Source organism: Zalophus californianus, chromosome 12, assembly GCF_009762305.2.
Source record: "Zalophus californianus isolate mZalCal1 chromosome 12, mZalCal1.pri.v2, whole genome shotgun sequence".
Lineage (NCBI taxonomy): Eukaryota > Metazoa > Chordata > Mammalia > Carnivora > Otariidae > Zalophus > Zalophus californianus.
In genome coordinates, this window is record NC_045606.1 from 20,082,519 (window position 1) to 20,102,920 (window position 20,402).

At 42.2% G+C, this 20,402-nt stretch overlaps 1 protein-coding gene across 2 annotated transcripts in view; it reads left to right on the forward strand.

The window, feature by feature from the left end:
- Positions 1-2,472: 2,472 nt before the first annotated feature.
- Positions 2,473-20,402, forward strand: part of RELN (reelin) — a 492,672-nt gene continuing 474,742 nt past the window's right edge. For both annotated transcript variants that reach the window (XM_027573967.2, XM_027573968.2), the window contains exon 1: positions 2,473-2,698. In XM_027573967.2, coding sequence (XP_027429768.2) covers positions 2,473-2,698 — 226 coding nt within the window. The remainder of the gene's footprint in view (positions 2,699-20,402) is intronic.

Genomic DNA, 20,402 nt, shown 5'->3' on the forward strand with positions numbered 1-20,402 from the left:
TCAACTTTTCTAAAAAGTGAGGATAATTATATCTACTTCACAGGGTAATGTAAGGATTAAATGAGGTGATCCGATATTAGTAAAGAATAGTTCTTTTCCCATTCCTCTAACAACACCAACATGCATTCCTTAGAAGTGGTCTGTAGCGGTTAAGTGCTGGGACTCTGGAATCAGACTGTTCAAGTCATGGCTGTCTCACTTATCAGCTGTGTGACCTTGGACAAGTTACTTGACCTCTCTGTGCTCCATTCTCATAATATGTACAATGAGGCTATTAATAGTACTTTCCCCATAAAGTTATTATAAGGATTAGAAGAGTTTAATCTATGAAGTATTTAGGACAGCCCTTTGGCACACAGTAAACATTTAAAAGTGTTAGCTAAAAATGTGCAATAGTTTTGGATTCTTTCTAGAAGTGATTCATTTTGTGTTAGGTTATATTCACATAACTGGACAGGAAGACATGGTAACAGTCATGCCAGCAGTGGGGTGAGTTTCTTGTAATTCTGTTTGGGGCAACATTGCCTGCTGTGAACAGGTGGTGGTGATGCTTTTCCTTCTAGCTAAGGTTGTAGATGGTTGCAGGGCTGTTCTGCGTGAGAGCCTTTAGAGCCAGCAGCCAGGCTGTCTTGCATCCAGCCTTTGTTACTGATATTGGGCAAATTAACATTTCTGACTGTTTCTTCCCTTGTGAAATGGGGATAATTTTTGCCTTTGGGGGTGGTGTGAGTATTTTATGTGTTAATTTACCTAGAGCCCATGTAGCCTGCACCCAGCACAGAGCTGCAGTGGTAACGATTATTACATCAAATATATACAGCAGTCGGGCCCTCGGGGGTTCAAAGGAAGGAAAACCAGAAGGCAGCTAGAAGTGGGACCTTTCTGCCTGTCTGAACTCGGTCTGGGTAAGAGGAAGAAAATCTCTTCCTTTTGCAACCTAAATGACTACAGAGATCTCCCGTGGGCCCCTGCTTTTCGTGCACCGCCCCCCCCAATAGGCAAAGACACCATTCTTTCCAGTTTTATAATCTACTCATTTCTGTACGTGCGGGTTTATCTGGGCTTGGTGGTAAGCCAAGGGTGGGTGCGGAGAAGCATTAAAACCTGGCAACCTAGCTCCCCCATCTCTGGATGCCTCAGGGCTCCTGCCAGCCGTCCCGGGTTAAAAAACGTGCTTTTTATTTCACTTCCCCGCAGTCTCATGTGCAGCTGCTCATTACCACCCGCTTCAGTCACCACTGCTAGCGTCTCCCCAGAACGTTTTCCCCTTCCCCCATTTCAGGGACATTGGTCGTAGCTGACATTTAAAGGAAATAAACACGTATTTTAAAAATTACCACCTTCTCTGCCTGAAGAACCCAGCAGCAATGAATAACAGAACAGTCCAGCGAAGGGCGCCTGTCGGGGCTCAGCTCCGCCAGCCCTTCCTGCCATTCAATTCCCCCACACCCGAGCAGCACAAATCACCATTTCCAGGCACCACTCGAGGCTGCCAATTCCACTTTTGCTTAATCTCATTTAAAACCCGGCTACAGACGAGGCTCTGTCGCTGCGGCGAGGAGCCGGGCGGGGGGCAGCGGGAGGGTCGCGAGGCCTGGATGGCAAGGGAGCGCAGGGGCCCCTCGCGGTTCGGGGCCGCGGGCGGATCCCCAGAACAAGTGCAGGCCGCCCGGGCTCCGAGGCGGGCGAGCCCCGAGGGGCGCGGGGCGCGGGCGGCGCAGACAAAGAAGCCGGCGCTAGAGCCGGCCCCACCACCCCTCTCCTTCCCCCCGCGCCTCTTCTCAGGAAAAACAGGGAAATCTGAGGGCCAAAGGGGATGGTCTTCTCCTTGTGCTCTCCCAGACAGCTGGGCGGGAGGTTCTCTCTCTCCGAGGTTTCTCCGTCCCCTGCTGCGGGTTGGCGGCCCCCGTGGCCCCCGACAGCACCCCCCCCAGACCCACCCCCTCCTCCGGCTCGCGCCCCTCGGCGGCCTTCCGGGTGGGAACTACACCGCGGCGCCGGGGCCCCGGGAGGCGTGCGCCCCGCGCCGCCCGAGGTGCGGGCGAGCGAGCCCGAGAGGGCGGGGGCCGGGCGGGCGCGCGCGGGGCGGCGCGCGGGGGCGGGGGAGCGGCCGGGACACGTGTGGCGGCGGCGGGGGGGACTCGGCGCCCGGGGCTTTAAGAAGGTGTGGAGGGGGGCGGGCGCTTTCCCAGGCCTGGCCGAGGGGCGTCGCGCAGAGGCGGCGGCGGCGGCGGCGCACGGAGGCGGCGGACGACGCGCTCTCGGCGCCCGCAGTCCGGGTCCCGCTCTCCCGCGGCCCAAAGAAACTTTGCGAGCCGCGGTCTCCCCCGGAACTTGCCGGCGGGGCTTCGCTCCCGAGCCCGCTCTGCTCCCGTCCGCCGCCTTCTCGCCTTCCCTCCGCGTGGCTCCTCCGTCCCGGCGCCTCCCAAACTGAATGAGCGAGCGGCGCTCGGGGCGCGCGACGGCGGCGGCATGGAGCGCAGTTGCTGGGCCCCGCGGACTTTCCTCCTGGCGCTGTTGCTGGGGGCGACGCTGAGGGCGCGCGCGGCGGTGGGCTATTACCCCCGCTTCTCGCCCTTCTTTTTCCTGTGCACCCACCACGGGGAGCTGGAAGGGGATGGGGAGCAGGGCGAGGTGCTCATTTCCCTGCACATTGCAGGCAACCCCTCCTACTACGTACCGGGACAAGAATACCATGGTAGGTACCAGAGCAGCTCTGCGCTCGCCGCCCGGCCCGGTGCGCCCGCGAGCGCAGCTTTTTATCCCTTTCCTTCTTCCAAGGGGCCCTTTAAACGAGAGCCGAGAGAGCCCTTCCCTCAACATTGCGCTCTGTGGAGGGACAGAGAACAAAGTTAGTGAGGATCGAGTCGCGAGTTGGGATTTATTCGCCACACAGCACACACCCCCCTCACTCCTCTCCTCGTAACGAGCCGGTTCTTGTGGGAAACGCCTGAGAATTGGGGGTTGGCGTCTTTCCCCGCTCACTCCTCGTCCTTGCCGCTCACACGTTTAGTGGATCCGCGCGTCTTGTTTCCCTAACCCTCTGCTCGGATTCCAGACCTTTGTCCTGCTCCCGGTTCCCCCCTAAAGGGTCGCCGGGTGGCGTTGGGGCTGGCGCCGGGCTCTGCGGACGGGCTGGTGACAGATTGACGCGCCCCGGTCCCCGGCCGCCCCGCGCCGTCGCCTGCCCGCTGCAAAGTTCCCGCTGCTCGCCAGCCAGGGGTCCCCCATTTCATCCAGTGTCAAACGGCCCTCCTGAAATGGAGCGGCTGCTTCCAGCGCTCTCTGTGCTTTATAAAGTGTCCCTTAAAATGTCCGTAATAGATGGGTTTTTAAAAAATTCCTCTTACTTTTAACGTGCTGCTTGTTTTTAAAGTGATCTCTGTGTTGTTTATTGATGACTATGTCTTTTATCTGCACAACTTTAATATCCAGGTAAGGGCTTGAAGCCCCTTATAATTTAAAGGTATCTTTTCTTTAAAAAGGATCATTATGGAGTCCTTCATCAAAATTAAACGTTGCTGAGGAAGTAAAATATAGCTCCGAGAAATAGAATTTTATATGGTGCACGTATTTTGACTGTTTTAAGCTAGTAAATCGAGTATGTGGGGGAAATAAGATATTATCTATTTTCTGTTATTTCCTCTGGCACTTCTGAATATTTCACTTCCATGGTGCTTCTAAGGTGTGACAGGCACTATTTGATTAGAATTTCAAGGCAAAAATACTTACACCCAACCAAATAGAAACTATTGCCTAGTCATCTCCTATTATAGTTTCCATGTCTTGTAGGCTAAGAATTATTGACATAGCAGGAGATAATCCACCCAGCAGCTGGCTTTTCAGATAAACATGCGTGTAAAAATGATCAGAGTACTTAAGTTTTCTATTTTTTGAAAAACATCTTCATGTCTGCTCTAAAATGTTTTACGTAAATAAATCTTTCCTGGGGTTTAGAAGAGTGCTTTTACAACTTTCTTGTGGCATGGTGGCAGCCTTGTCTGAAAAGCCGGAGTCTAATTCGGTGGAATTTTAGACTTTGAAAAATTAATTGTCAGTAACTAGTCCATTCTTTAATAAAGTGTTTCTGTCACTCCCTTCCCAAGAACGTTCTGGTGTTTTTTCTGAGGTCCCGAGAATCCTTAAGTCAAAAGACTTGCCAGTTTGATGGCAACCCAGACCTAACCCAAAGACTGATTGATTGAGCCTGTCACTTGATATGACCCTTAGCAAAGGTACTTGCCTGTCATTAGTTCTAAGTGAGAGTGGTCGGTAAGTGAACCAAAGCTGGGCTAAAAGGTATGATTGTCAGGTTGTGATGGAAGACCATGTGCTAATACAAAGCCTTGTTACTGTTTTTTTGTTTTTTTTTTTTTCTGTTTTCCACATCCTTTGTAAGGTGCTAGCATAGGAAACTTAAAAATACTAAAATATGACATAGCCTTTGCTTTTGCTATAAAGCTAGCAAATATAAGTCAGCCAAAGACTGACCATAATCACATACCTGAGTCTGAAAAAGAATGAATGATACAGAATAAGAAAAAAGTATAATACTTCAAGTTGTACATTGTGCGGGAAACCTCAGTTCCTACCTCTTTCCTGCCATCAGAAAAGGTAGGGAAATTTTATTATGTAACATCAAGAAGGTCAAATTATTATAAACTTTGAGAACTGTTCATAGCATATTTTAAATTCCCGTTACCTGTTTTATCAAATACTTAGATTTTGAAACTGCCTGCTTGAAACAGGCCTACAGTAAGAGTTTTTCCCTGTAAAATGTTCTACAGGTTGAAGAATTGTTTGAAAATGAAATGATGCTTATGTGTGTCTCTTTTTCTTTTAGACTTTTAAAAATTAATGTCAAAATTAATTACATAGCATCTTTAGGAATTGAACTGATAATAGAAAAACTTAATCTAATATACATTTCTGGTCGGCTCATTTTATATGAGACCAAAATAGAAGGTCATTCAGCCAAAATTTTTTAAAGCTCAGAAATCTGTAAAATATTAACTTGAGATTTTATTTCTAACCTTCTCAGTCTTTAAAGGTAGCAATTATGTCAGGACAAATCAGTCTTATCTGTGATTTACATTGAACTCATCGTTTAGAGGAATGGTGTTTGGGTACAGCTGATGGTTGTCACTTTCTTACCTAAGAGTGTGCATTGAGATCGAAGTGGTATGTTTAAGGGCCCCTAACACAGAACATTACTGTAGATCAGACTATGTCAGCTGCCCCCTGGGACTTGTGCTGTGTGACAGAGCTCAGAATGTGAAATGGAGAGGCAAATGTCAGTCTAGTATAAAAGTGGTTCAAAATTATGGGTCTCTGTATGTGTCATCTTTATTTAAAGATTTTATTGAAAATCTTTTGGGGCACCTGGGTGACTCAGTTGGTTAAGTATCTGCCTTCGGCTCAGGTTATGATCCTGGAGTCCTAGGATGGAGCCCCGGAGTCAGGGTCCCTGCTCACTGGGGAGTCTGCTTCTCCCTCTCCCTCTGCACCTCACCCCCCACCCATGCTCAAGCACTCTCTCTCTTCTCTCAAACAAATAAATAAAATCTTAAAAAGAAAATCTTTTCAAAAACAAAAATATAATACTACAGAATTTGAAGCTTGCATGTCTAAAAGAGTTGTCATATATTTCTAACATTAAGTAGTATATCTCTGTATTTGCAGTTTTGGCAACTCTATAAACAGTACATGGTTACTTCTACTAGTTTTCATCTCTTAATTAAAGGGTGTCGGTACCTCTGTTTTCATCTTCTTATTCATTCATTCATTCATTCATTCATTCATTCATTCATTTATTGGTGAGGGAGAGAGTTGGGGGGAGGGAGAGAGAGAATCTTAAGCAGGCTCCATGCCCAGGACGGAGCCTGACGCAGGGCTCTATCTCAAAACCCTGAGATCATGACTTGAGCCAAAATCAAAAGTTGGATGCTTAGCCGACTGAGTGTTCCATCTTCTTACATCTTTTAAATTTTGTTGTCTAGAACTTTCTTGAGATGGCATCATTAGTCACAGTGAACTATGGTGTCCTTGCATGAGTATACCACATTGCAGAAACTCAGCAAAAAGAGGTCTTACATACATTGTGTTGAATTAGAAAGGTCTCAGGATCAGAACCTTTTTTTTTTTTTTTTTAAGAATTTACTGTTTTTGCACAAGTCCCAAAATATGGTCAATTTCCACAACATGATTTCCAGGACCAACCCTGAATTTTTTTGTAGAAGGTTGCAAATAACGGGAAGATAGGAAATGGAAACCTAGCTGGTCTAGCCAGGTGGCCATTTCTCTTTCCCAGCCACGCCTGGCAATTCACTGCTCCTTCTCCTAGGAACCAGGGCAGTATTGTGAAACATGCAAAGGTCGAGTTGATGTCTGCACCTTTCCCTTCCCACGATAATCCCTCTTTCTCCCCTTTACCCTCAGGTACGACCTATCCTTTTTTGTTTACAGCCTCCTCCCCCCAACTGATTTGTAGAGTGTGACTCATCAATATTAAATTCTCATGGAATAAGAACCTACTTACTCACAAGATTGGCTTTACTCAGTCACCATCAGAGAGGAGAGGTCAGACATTAGAAAAAGCATCCATGAGAGCCAAGCATAGGTAAATGACTCTGTGGAAAGTGCCTGAGCTTGGATAAGACAATTTATCTAAATCCAGAAATAGACTAGACTCCCTATTTTTAAGGGGGCGTAAGGTGCGGGTAATAGTCCTTTGTAGTGAAAAATATTTGATTGAGGGGAAAAAATATTCTGTCTTAAGCAGAACTGAATTAGTAATATGGTATAATACTTTAAAAGGGGGATTGTATTGTATTTTGTAAATGCAGTAGTACTGTTGGTGGTTTTTGCATGCTATGTTTCCATCCCATTATTTATTTAATCATTTTATGGGGTGATTGGGGAAATCAATTCCCGCTGCTAAAACTGAGCATTTACCTAAAAAAAGATATAATTGGAAAAAGAGCATTTTGTCGTAACAATTGCCAATATTACTATTATAAATACGTGTGTTCTGGAATCAACATGTTGGTATTTAAAAATCACTGTTCAAAGGCAGTGCGATATAATGACTTTTCAAATATAGGAATGATATATGTCAGACATAATTTTTGGTAATATACGCCAAGTAAAATTCCTTTCAAAGGAATGATATTATCATTTGAATTAAAGTAATCTCATGTTGCTAAGGTAACTATTGTTTGATCAGATGTGTGGTTATTTGTCCTTTACCTGTCTCGGATTCCAGAATCAGCACATTTAAACTCTTAGGATCATTTGTCAAATGCAATTTATTAAGTGAACTGCAGTGGTCTCCTACTCGTATGTGACTGTGAAAATTGACCATTTTAAAGCATTTTGCTCTAACAGTTATATATTTCATCTCATTCTCTACAATTTATTTCAGACATGTTTTACTGATGTGGTTCAGATTGGTTCTTAAATCATATAATCTTGCTTTAATACGTATTCCCCATGTGAGGTTCAATTCCAACCATAAATTAAAAAAAATCAGGTCTCAGGCTCATAATTGAAAACATCTCATTTAAGCAGATATTCTTACTTCATTCACTATACTACATTACTAGAAATTATTTGATTAGAGTATTTCCCTCCAATTTTTATGAATCTTTATTTTAAACTGTTATTTTTATTTTCATTAAAAATGTTAAAGAATAAAATAAAGTTGCATATTGTAACCATATACTTTTGACAGAACTACCTTATTCCCATATTTTTTTTCTTTTCACCCTTAAAAAGTAGGTGATAGGTATTGTAACAAGATTTTAAAGTCCACACTATTGACTTTGAAATTTTTTCATAAATTAGCAGTGCCTTGGTGGCTCAGTCAGTAGAGCGCCTGACTCATGATCTCAGGTCTTAAAAAAAAAGAAATTTTTTTCATAAATTAGTTCATTCAAAGGAATAGATCTGAAAGCCATCTTTGATTTATTTTCTCTCTCTCTGGAATTGATCAACTTTATAGAATGACCTGGGAACCTTACATTATCAATTATTTAGAATGTGTTGCATATTAAGCCATAATTGTTCTTTTGATTATTTCAGATGGTACTTACTATGTCTTTAATGTTAACAGATGGTTGCTGATGCATTGAACCCTTAGTATTTCAAATAGCCTTTACATTTGAAAAGCATAAATAGAGTAACCAGCACTTTTTGAACATTGGCATTTAAAAAATTGTATATATTCTGACGTAAAATATAAAGTTCTTAAAAATTTTTTAAGTTCTTAATGTAACATAGAAATAGCAAAAATAGATGGCCCTACACTCTGTCAGGAAGAGAAGGAAGGTGGAATGCATTCTGTTAGAATAGCTGGTTCACTATGAACAAAAGAAATGATTTAGGCTTCGTCTGAGTAATGACATAACACAGATAAAAAGAGAAATTCATTTATCTAAATATTTTGGTTTCAAGAAACATTTGGATGATTGATCCACCCCACCGATTTTAGAGTCATTTATTAAATAACCAAACTGTATAATTTCAATCTTACCGAGCTTAAGCAAAACAGTATTAAAAACACATTTTCAGAAATTGGAATTGAGTTTTCCAAATATGAAGATTTCATAATGACTGTCCAGACACAGGAATGGTGTATTTAAAAAAAAATGATTCTTGGCTGTCATGTAATTCCCCATGAGGTGAGCTTACTTTGGTTTCGGTTGTAAAGCTCAGAGAGTAATTTTCCCCAGGATATCTGCCATGCCCATCTCACTAAAGGCAAGAGAGCCTCTAAAGGATTGAATGCCGTGCCTATGGGTTAACCAATTATTTCTAAGATGTGCTTTGCTAAAACTATACCTAGTTTTTCCTTCTTTATTCAGTCCCATGTAGGAACCAGTATAGCAACAGATGTAGGGATACGCGGAAGGATCAGTACAAATGTACAGATGTTGATGTGTGGCTTGAGGCAGCTCTAATTCACTCAAAAAACAAAGTGAAGGTAATTAGGTAGCTTTTGGATGCCACAAAGAAGTAGTCATAGGAACTCTGACGTTCCAAAGTAAAAGCTGAAACCCAGCTTATCTTTTGATACTAAATCATCTTTCCCGAGAGAAAACTTTATTTGGAAAATGGAATAAATTAAATTTTATTGATTCAAGGAGTTTTTGCAACTAGCGAAGAACTCTTGTGTGAGTGCCATTGATGTATGCGGTTGCTCACATACCGAGGGACACATGGACGCATGACCATGGTTGACCAGCCGGTGCCACACTCACCTCAGCATCGACTTTCTCTGCCTTTCCTGCTCAGCCTGCTCTTCTTCCATCTGTATCTCAGGGGCTCTCACCCTTGGCCCCTTTCTTCCTCCTCCTAAATTTTCTCATTGTCTTTCCCCCTCTTCTCCCTTCCACCGTGTCACAGGTCCTTGCTTTCCCTCCCCTCTTCTTTCCCTTTTCGTGCTTTACAACTCTCTTCTCCTGTTCTTTCTATTCTTTCTCTTTTTCCTTCTTCCCTTCAGATTTTCTGTCACCATCTCTATTTTTCTCTCCCTTGACTGTAATGAAAAATATCAGTAGATGTATAACAATTATTGTACTCATTGGGTATTTGCAATCATAGAAGTAGATGAATAGGCTGTTGTATTATTCTCTTAAAAACTTAGTGTTATGTTTCTGTGACATGCACTTGCCCTTTAAAAAGTTATGGGTTAATTACTCCTCAAAATCGGGCCCTTCTTCTCACACTGTAAAATCTCTTGGAAGAACTTTCAAGCCTGGAGCTGTTTAATTCTGAGTCGGCCACTTTCCCCATTGTCACTTAATTTGGTCAAACTACGGATTCTGAAGTTTGTACATAGAAGCGTAGATGTACACGTTGGTGGGGAGTTACAGAAATTGAAAAACTGTGTACTAAATTAGCTTGAATCTGAAAGACAGCTCAACCTGGAGACGTCTGAATGCTTGAGTGCAAAGAATCTCCTCTCGTAAACAGATGAAGGACTTTCTCTCTCAACCCCTCAGTCACCTCAAGCTGTCTTCTTTACTTGCTGGTCTGTACCAAGGCTCATAACTGCAGTTGCCCAGGTATGAAATAGTGATGCCAACTTTTCTGGTTGCTGGCACTTAACAGGTCAAAAGCGGCGGGGGGGCCTTGGTATAAAGCAAACACTAGATGGGAGATGTGTTGCTCTGGGGTGAGTACTGTAGTCTTTCTTGAGCAAGATCTGTTTTATTGTTTTGTGCCATTGTCTATTCCAGCTCAGAACTTCAAAGATGCCTTGGCTGAGAGTTGAGAGTTATTTCACTAAAAAGGGCCGTCCTGGGAGGCATAGGCACGTATGAGTGGCAAGAGTTCAAGCTTTCACAGCAGAGAGACCGCGTATATATCCTTTCTCTGCCACTTATTAGTTGTGTGCCTTTAGCGAGTTACCTCTCATCTCTAAGTCTCAGTTTTCTGATTCTAATGTAGAAATAATAATATTCATATTTCAGGGTTGCAATTGTCAAATGAGGCCATGCTTATAAAGCACCTCGCACACAATAAGTGCTTTTTAGATAGTAGCTCTTATTATCTTGTAGGATCACCCAACATTAGATAAAGATATTTGAAGCGCTGTATATACAGCTAGGAGCCATTTACCCATGCATGCCCATTTTGTGCCTTGTCAATATGTGGCATATTTCAAGAGAAATTTCAAATTTAGTTATTGAGCAGAGTCATAAAAATTAAAAAAATCAACTCCTCATCCAATATGTATGATCAGAAAATGCTTCCCGGCCAAAATACATATATGACTTGCCTAGAATTAAGAGTTTTAGTATGGTTCTGGTCCAACCAAAACTTCTATTAACTTAGCCCATTCCCAACTCAAGCCTTCCTATTCCTAAATTGAGTATTTTTCTTTATTTGATGGTCATAATAACAACCAAACTTTGTGTATTTAAGTGTAGTCTGGGAAAGATGCCCAGATAAGTAAATATTGACATCAGTTTAATATATTTTGTCAAATCCTATAATATATATATGTCTGCAATCCATGTGAAATAATTTTAAAATACAAAACGATTTCAGCCAAACTAGAACTGAGAGTGATTGATTTTGATAATGAACCCAGAGTTCACCAGGTCCTCAGGGACTAATTGAGGAAACTTAGATCCACAAGTGGTTCGGTGGTGAAGTGGAAGGTCGGTTCATTTACAATAAAAAATGTACTTGTCAGGATAAAGGCCTCGGCTGTCCACTGCATTCTGTCCACTCAGCTGTCCACTGCATTCTGTCCACTTGCCTATGGGTAGGCAAGTGACTATTAGCAGGTGGTTTGGAAGCATGGAGTTATGATCACAATGGCAGATTCCAGCATCTAGGAAAGCTTCTGTAGCCAACTCAGGTCAGGCAGGCTGGTTGACCTCTTCTTCCCTAGACAGTAGTGGAGGAAGATTGTCCTGTTTCCGGACTCCAGAGTGCCTCATTATGTCACACATATTGCTTGTTGTCTACCTAGTCATTATTGAAACTCCCTTTCTTACTGCTTTTGTTGAGAATAGCTATGTGTCCAGTTAAAAATACTCAACTCCAAGGCTCCCTTGCAATATAATTTAGTAAGATGAATTTGGAAGTCTACTGAGTGGGATCTTTAGAAAGGTTATTGACAAAATTGGTAAGGATGATTTTTAGAGAAACTCCAGAAATACTTGGGTTTTGCCCTACTCTTACCCATTTCTTCTAGCCACAGTGTGGTACAACCATCTTGTGACCATGAGGATGATGGTCACATGCTAAAAGTGGACCAGGAATTTAGAAGGAGACTTGATCTTTATTTTTTTTTAAAGATTTTATTTATTTATTTAATTGACAGAGAGTGTGAGAAGGAACACAAGCAGGGGGAGTGGGAGAGGGAGAAATAGGCTTCTGGCCGAGCAGGGAGCCCGATGCGGGGCTCGATCCCAGGACCCTAGGATCATGACCTGAGCCAAAGGCAGTCGCTTAACCAAGTGAGCCACCCAGACTTGATCTTTATTTTTTATTTTTTACTTTTTATTTTTAGAGAGAGAGTGCGCACACACATGCGGTAGCGGGGAGAGGTAGAGGGAGAGGGAGAGAGAATCTTAAGCAAGCTCCACACCCAGCACCCAGTGTAGAGCCCGAGGTGGGGCTCGATCTCACAACCCTGAGATCATGACCTGAGCCAAAGTCAAGAATCGGATGCTTAACCGACTGAGCCACCCAGGCACCCCAGGAAGGAGCCTTTGTCTTTATTTGTACCTTTGACTAGCTGTACCAGCCCTGGAATGCCTATCCTACATTTCTTGTATCTTAAGAAAAATTAGTCAGGTTCCTATTATGTGCAGGTGAATATAGTCCTAATTATTCTAAATGCCCAGATGACCTAGTTTACATTCTCTTTTAGGTCTGTCACAATTCTTATATCAAGTTCTGAATTGCTCTGGTCCTTCCACAGAATTGCTTTTGGCCACTTTGATGGAACTAGGATGTTTCCTAAGACAGTTTTGATATTTTATTTTTTTTAATTTTTAAGATTTTATATATTTATTTGTCAGAGAGAGAGAGAGAGAGAGAGAGCACAAGCAGGGGGAATGGCAGGCAGAGGGAGAAGCAGGCTCCCTGCTGAACAAGGAGCCCGAGGTAGGACTCGATCCCAGGACCCTGGGATCATGACCTGAGCTGAAGGCAGATGCTTAACTGACTGAGCCACCCAGACCACCTTGATAATGCATTTTAAAAATATCCCTCAAGGTGTGCTACTTCTGCAGGTAGCAAAAACAGTGCATTTTATATTAACTTTTTAGTAATGCTTTGAGAAAGTAACCTGTCCCTGACCTTCAGTTTCTGAAGTTTCTTATAACTGACAGTTTATGCTAGTTTCCTTCACCAAACTATTTCCTGATAGTCCTTTCTAAAAATGCAGCATCACCATATATAAATCCTGTTGACATTTAAAATACCTAGATGTGTGACATGATTGTGAATGTGAGCTCTGCCCCAACCTTAACCTTGCTTGTTATGTCTGGCTCAGCCTCTAGGACCAAATCCAACATTGTCATTTCTCTTGCTTGCTGCATATTGACAGAGGAAACAGCCATTCCAGCCTTACCTTTAGGAACTTGTCATCTTTTCATGTAGGCCACCTTTGTTATGAATGTTGAAATATCCTATGATCATAGTTCCAGTTCTTTTCTTACTTCCTTTTCTCACATAAACACTTCCTGCATTCTCATACTGCAAAAAAAAAAAAAATGTTATATGTCTAGTGTTTGTGATGGAGGAATATACAGAAATTAGTGGGCTTTAGTCTCTTAGAAAAAGTGGGTTCACATTCCCATTGCAAGCACTGATACTATCAAAAAATAAAGAAGGCAACTCAACGGCTTAGAAATAAATTAATAGCAACAATATTAATAACAAACTCTAAAGTAGGACTTAGGGTATGCTAGGCACTGATCTAAAATCTTTACATACATTAATCATGTAATTTTCACGTCAACTTTATGAGTTAGGTACTATTATCCTCCTTTTATGGATATAGAAACTGAGTCCCGGAGAGGTTAAGTCTTTTGCCCAAGATTTCAGAGCTATTAGGAGTTCTCAGTCTGTCTTGCTTTGAAATCCATGCTTCTAGCTGGTATGCATTTATTTGTAGAAATGACACTTCTTTCAGGATAGGGATAATAAGAAGAAATAATAAAAGACATGTTAAGAAAGAGAAAACAAAGAACAGTAAAAGCCAATTTTGTTACTTAAAATAAAGATTGCAAACTTAAACCAGAAAGGTGATATCCATGCCAAAGTCAGAATTTCAGTCCTAAATATTCATTGTCAAAGACATTATCTTCCAGATAAAGCAGAAAGCAAAGATACCATTTAGTATACTGTTGACCTGAAAGAGTTAACATGTCTTCAAAGTGTGACAACAAATAAAAATATAAAAAAGTGATTTGCAGATTTTGTTCACGTTTTTAACCTTTTTTTTTTAAAGATTTTATTATTTATTTGACATAGAGATAGCGAGAGCAGGAACACAAGCAGTGGGAATGGGAGAGGGAGAAGCAGGCTTCTTGCCGAGCAGGGAGCCCGATATGGGACTCGATCCCAGAACCCTGGGATCATGCATGACCTGAGCCGAAGGCAGACGCTTAACGACTGAGCCACCCAGGTGCCCCCGTTTTTAACCTTTTGATGAATGTAATTTCTATTAAGATTTTTAAGTAAACAGCAAGTTTGTTCTCTAATAGAAGTTTGTTCACTAATAGAATTTAAGTAGAACCAGAATAGAAGAGGAACACAAGGGGAGAATTTTCAACTGAGGCATTTCAGAAGATTTTCACTGAAGTTCATGTATTTGTGATATATTTCTTCCTTCGGGAAATTCCTTTATGTGTTCTCAGTTGGCAGGTAAAAATTGAGGGATGTGGCACACTCGTGAGTCCTGGTGGCATCCCAGAGCTCTCTGCAGCGTCCGACCTGCTCACTAGCCACAGGTCTGCTCCCACGGGGTGACTGACACCAGTGACATAATGTTTGTTTTGCACTTGGCTTCGTAGGGTTCTTTTTCATACATGGATCTGGTCTCTAAAAACCACTTTCTGTTGAGCTCATTTGAATAAGAAAAAAAGAGCAACTGCCAAAGATCCTCTTCTGCCCTTGCCCTCAAATCATTCACCTCCTGCCCCAGAGGGCATCCTTAGGCTTGTGGCAGCCGGGCGAGTGTGACACTTGAGGGATTGCAAGGGCGTCAGTGTCGAGTGCCAAGAAGCAGGGGCTGTCCTTGCCTCGTACTTACATCCGTAATGCAAATATTTCCTGATTTGTCACCACCATAGTTTATCTCAGTTTGCCTTCAGATCTAACTGAGGTCCACTGACCCCCGGTGGAAAGCAAGCCAGAGGGTGGAGGACAGATTTGCTGGAGAGCTTCCTGTTTAGAACCCACCAAGGTTCTCAGAGGGCCTGACAGGAGATAAAATTGGTGCTTTTACTAAGAGATAAAAATTGGCCTTGTTGGACTTCAACGAAAGGACAGTGGCTTTTATAAAGATATTACCCCAAAAATGTAGAGAAGGTCTACATTTAGATGTTTCCCTTTCTCAGGTGGGACAAACGAGATCATTTCTCCTTTTAGCCTTCCCTGGGGAGTTGTGTGAAGTTGCAGCTCTTCTGGGCGAGTCTGAGGGCCTCAGGTGTGGGGTAAGACGCCCTAAGACCGCTTTCCTTGGTGATCTGCCCTGATATGGGCATTAAACCTCTCACAGTATTTCTCTCAAACACAAGTGGCTTATGTCAGCCTTGTAACAGAAACTGTGAGGCCGACACTTCAGTTCCAAATTGTGAAATATTTGAGACATATAGAAAGCTACAATCAATGAAAATTCAAAATTGGTATCACTAATGAGTACCCAAGGGATACCTATCTATATTCATTGAAGTAAAATGTAAATGCTCTGGAGATCAAGCTCTTCACAATTATTAAGATAATACCCACTGGCTTGCCCTGAATTGCTGAACGATTTTTGCTTGTTTAAACAAGTTTGTCCTATCCCCACTATACCAAGCATGAAAACCAGGGAAGACCGGCAGAATAGGAAAAGAAGACATCTTGCATGAAGCATATGCTTGGTTGCATCCTGATGAAACAGCCATTAAAAAAAAAAAAAAAAATCCACTACTTTGATTCAAGACCAGTAAATGTTTCCAACGAGTAAAAAGAATGTTCTCCTTAGAAATGTTTGTCCATGAAAGAGACATTTACAATCAGAATTTAAGAATACTTACTAGGATATTACCAACTAAAAAATTTCTTAAGCTTTTGCTTTGCCAATGTAAAAATGGCCTGCAAACCTTCATTTTTACTCATGTTGGAAAGTGGACCTGATTTGAAAATTGATGAGTCTTATTGACTACTACAGAGTTTGGAGACTGGTGGGTATACCGGGGTACTCTGGTCTCTAGCCACAGAAACCAGCTCTGGATAACTTGGGCTAAAGGAATTTATTAATAGAAGGTGGGTTTATGGGGCTCCTGGGTGACTCAGTCGGTTAAGTGTCTGCTTTCGGCTCAGGTCCCGATCCCAGGGTCCTGGAGTTGAGTCCCGCAAGTCCAACGTCAGGCTCAGCGGGGAGCCTGCTTCTCCCTCTCCCCTTGCTCCTCCCCCTGCTCATGTTCTCTTTCTGTCAAATAAATAAAATCTTAAAAAAAAAAAGGTGGGTTAACTTGAAGAATGGAAGGAAAACCCAAATGTCAGAAATAATGATAGTATATCCAAGAGGAGGGACTGGTCAATTGCTAAAGGAATTGAGGTGGTAAGGACCATGATTTTCTGGTTTTTCTGATTATTTCTGGCCTTTTTTTTTTTTCTTTCTGATTTTGAGGCTTTTTTGGCCCCACAGTTAGGATGAATCCTCTTCAACTGCTCTCCTTTCTTGTGTCACTGAATTCTGATCCCTGGGACCACAAGTCTTATTGGCTTACCTGGGGTCTGGCCTTTGCTCTTGGATGGCTATTGAGTGGGAGGGATAGCTTTCCAAAGAAGAGGGAGTGGGTGTGGGTCAGGCATAACAACAGATAACTGCCACCGTATTCAGTATATATCTTTAAGAATAAAAGATGTGGAATGCCCTCTGGGGTAGTAAATGTGATGTTTATAACACAGGCCATGTGGAGAAGCAGTGTTCTCTGGGGTGCTGTAGCATCCTTCATCAGATGTGAAGAATTTAGTGATTTTTGGAGGGGAGGGGGCAGATCTAGCCTAATAGTGACTTATTGTGCTTTTGTAGCTTGGTGAACATGTCTAATTCTCTTTTGAAAGCTGCACAGTGCGGTACAGACTACCTATACTTGTAGAAGAAGCCCAGCTTCTCTGGGGTGTGTGTGCTCCTCTTCAGTTCAAACCCCCGGGGTCACCCCCAGTGACCTGCAAGGGAATATCAGAGGTAAATCAGTGAGTACATGCCTCTCCTTTCGTGCATCAGTATAGACAGACCATCCCTGTATTCACTAGGAAGATGTCAGTGTGCCTCTGTCAGTCCTCAGCATGCCAGGACCAAAGCATCACTTGTCACGGTTCATTACCGCCTTCTCCTCCACACATTTATCATTTGGCCTCTGGGAGTTCACCGTCTCCTAGTTTCTACTTCCCTCCCTGGCTGCCCCTTCTCATCCTTTGTCATGTCTTCCTTTCCTCCCTGACTTCTTAGTACTGGGGTGCTCAGCTCTATCCTTTCTGCCTTTTCTCTTTTTCATCTGCCCCATCTCCCTAAGGTTGCCATCCGTCCTGATGTTTGGAGGACCGTCTACACGCTGGTGACTGCCACGAAGCTCTCTGAACTGCTGTGTCTTCCTCCCCATTCAGCATCTCCACGTGGGTGTCCGTTGGCATCTCAAACTTAACGTACCCCTCATCCTGCCACCACAAGGCAGCTCTTCCCTGAGTCTCCTCAACTTTATTATTGCCAACTGAGGACTTATAGTTATTCAGTCCCCAGACCTTCTTTCTCTGCCTCCCACCTCTGATCCATCCCTGAGTCCTGCTGGCTTTACTTTAAAACGCACCCAGAGACTGCAGTGGCCACCACCTCTCACCTGGATTATGGCAGGCTCCTAATTATGTGCCTGCTTCAGTGCTTGCTCACCTTCATTTTAGGACAGCAACCAGAGTGATCCAGCTCAAGCCAAGAGCATGTCATTTCTCTCCTCCACACCTACGGCAACTGGTCCGTTCCACCAAGTTGCCTGTACAACTGTGGTCCACCTCCATTTTCCCAGTGACCTGTCAGCTTAACATTTTTACCAGCAAAGATGCCTAAATTTGAGTGATAAATTCTATCATAATTCTTTTTTTCTTTTTTCTTTTTTTATTATTATGTTATGTTAATCACCATACATTACATCGTTAGTTTTTGATGTAGTGTTCCATGATTCATTGTTTGCGTATAACACCCAATGCTCCATGCAGAACGTGCCGTCTTTAATACCCATCACCAGGCTAACCCATCCCCCCACCCCCCTCCCCTCTAGAACCCTCAGTTTGTTTCTCAGAGTCCATCGTGTCTGTCCATCCCTTTTATTGCTCCCTATGTCTCTCTCAGAAAAAAAAAAAATGCTTGGCATGGCCTGCGAGGCCCTGGAGCACCTGGCTCTTCTGTTATGTTTCTGACTTGTTCCTGACTTCTTATCTTACTCTTCCACTGAAACCATTAAAGCCTCTTTTTTGTTCTTCAAACACATATGGGCTCACTCTCATCTCAGGACCTTTGAATTTGCTGTTTCCCTGTCTAGAAGGCTGTTCCACAGAGAGCTCCATGCTTCCTCCCTTCCTGATTCAGGTCCATATTCAAATGTCACCTTCTCAGTGAGGCCTTCCTGACCATGCTTTTTTGTACCACTGTGGACCCCCCTCCCCCCGTACTCCATCTCCTCTGAACTGCTTTGTTTTTCTTCATTGCTGCACTTAACATCTAACATTTTATTCTTTACCTTGCTTGCTTGCTGTGTAGCATCAGTATAACGCCTTTAAGCTCCACCAAGACAGGGATTTTTGTCCATTTTGTTTGCTGCTTTATTGCCAGTGCCTAGAATAGTGCCTGGCACATAGCAGGCACTTGAAACATTTTGGTTTAATGAATCAATGAGCGAAAATAGCACTTGGGAACCCTGTCTAATCTCAGTTATAGTTAAAACTGTCTTATGAAAGTGGTAATTCTAAAATAAGGCAATGAAGTGGATTATTTATGAAAATTTGTGAGTATAATTCTAAATTTTGGCCTTTTGAATCCATGATAATAATGTTTAAAAAAATCCGGGAACCCATGTCTCTACTTTCCCAGCCTCCAAACTTACAAAATTCTCATGACTTTTGTGAGACCATGCAATGCTATTTATAGGAATCTTTTGGATTGGCTTTGCTTTAACTATATGTTAGCATATCCAAAAAAGTTCTCATAGCAATTAGTGACTGCAATTATTAATAGAAACTATAATAGACTTTAAGCTCTTATTCCCAGAAGCTCCTCTGTGCTGCACCATAAATAAATTTGAAGCAATTTTGATGAATGGGTAGCTAGTTTGTATTTAAATTTTCATCTGAATGGGAATAAATAATGGGAAGAACAGAGACCAAAATAACTGGGCTCTGTACTCAACAGATATGAAATAACCTTATGGAAAAAACACACACAAAACCCTCAAATTTCTCAAAAGACTTAATCTTTTAAGAGAAATCTATTGGGGCAATGATGAATATACGAAGGGAACAGCAACTGAGAATTCTGGATCTTCATTAAATTTCACTTACGGATACCCTGTAAGTTGAGAGATCAGAGGTTCCAAGCCTGTAGATGTCAACATGAATGTTTTCAGGTGTTGATAGTGAGAATTGCTCAAGTCTTATGGATAAGATTTAAAAAGAAATTGTCTCATAGTTTTGTTACAAAACATCAATGAGCTAGTACTTATAAAGAGTAACACAATGCCTGGCACAGACAATAATGTTATTAAGTATCTGATTTTTTTTCCTCTGTGAGTAAGTAGATCTATACTTACAATTATAGGATTTATAATTTTTTTCTCTTATTCTTTTAACATTATGTGATCATTATATTAACATTTTCCAAAAACATAACTTTAATGGCTGCATAATCTGTTCTCTGCTTGTAGCATAATTTATAAATGTGTATGTTTGACATTTTTGGCAGAGTCATTTTGTTTTCGATGATGAATATCTTGCAGTTCTTCCAAATTTTGGCAAAATGTTTTCCCCCAAGTTGTGGCTTTATTTTTATTTTTTCATGAATTTTTATATGTAGATTATATTAATAAATTTATAAAAACAGATATATCTTTCTTTGGCTTTCTCATATTGCTTTTGTGCCTGGACAGTCTGTTCCTACATAGAGAGTAGGTAAATATTCACATAAACATTTTCCCTATTTTATTATATTTTAAGTAGTGGATTATAATAAGTTGCATGCATCCTTAAGTGTGTTGATCTCATTTGTTTATGTTTCTTTTCATGTGGGGCAAGTGGCTCCCCTAGATCCACAGAGGCACTGTTAATTACAGTCACTTTCTCCCACTACCTGTTTTGTCTTAGCTGCTATCAGAAATGCTCTTGAAAAAGCTGTTCCGTGCACCATATGGATTGAATTACTGCTACTGATTACAGTGGTTGAGTGCAAATGCCTGGTGCCTTTACTAAAGCCTTCGGGGGACCTTTGCTTCTTTTAACAGGGTCTGTTTCACTCTCCTGCACAGAATTTTTGGGGGAATTCTAATAGTCTCAGTTGTGAAACACCAAGGGATCAGAGAGACTGCCGACATCATGAGTGTATGCTTTTGCTGATGGTACCTGTTTTGGGGTGCCAGTCTTAAAGCATTTCTTTCTAATCTTATAGAACATATATATTATCT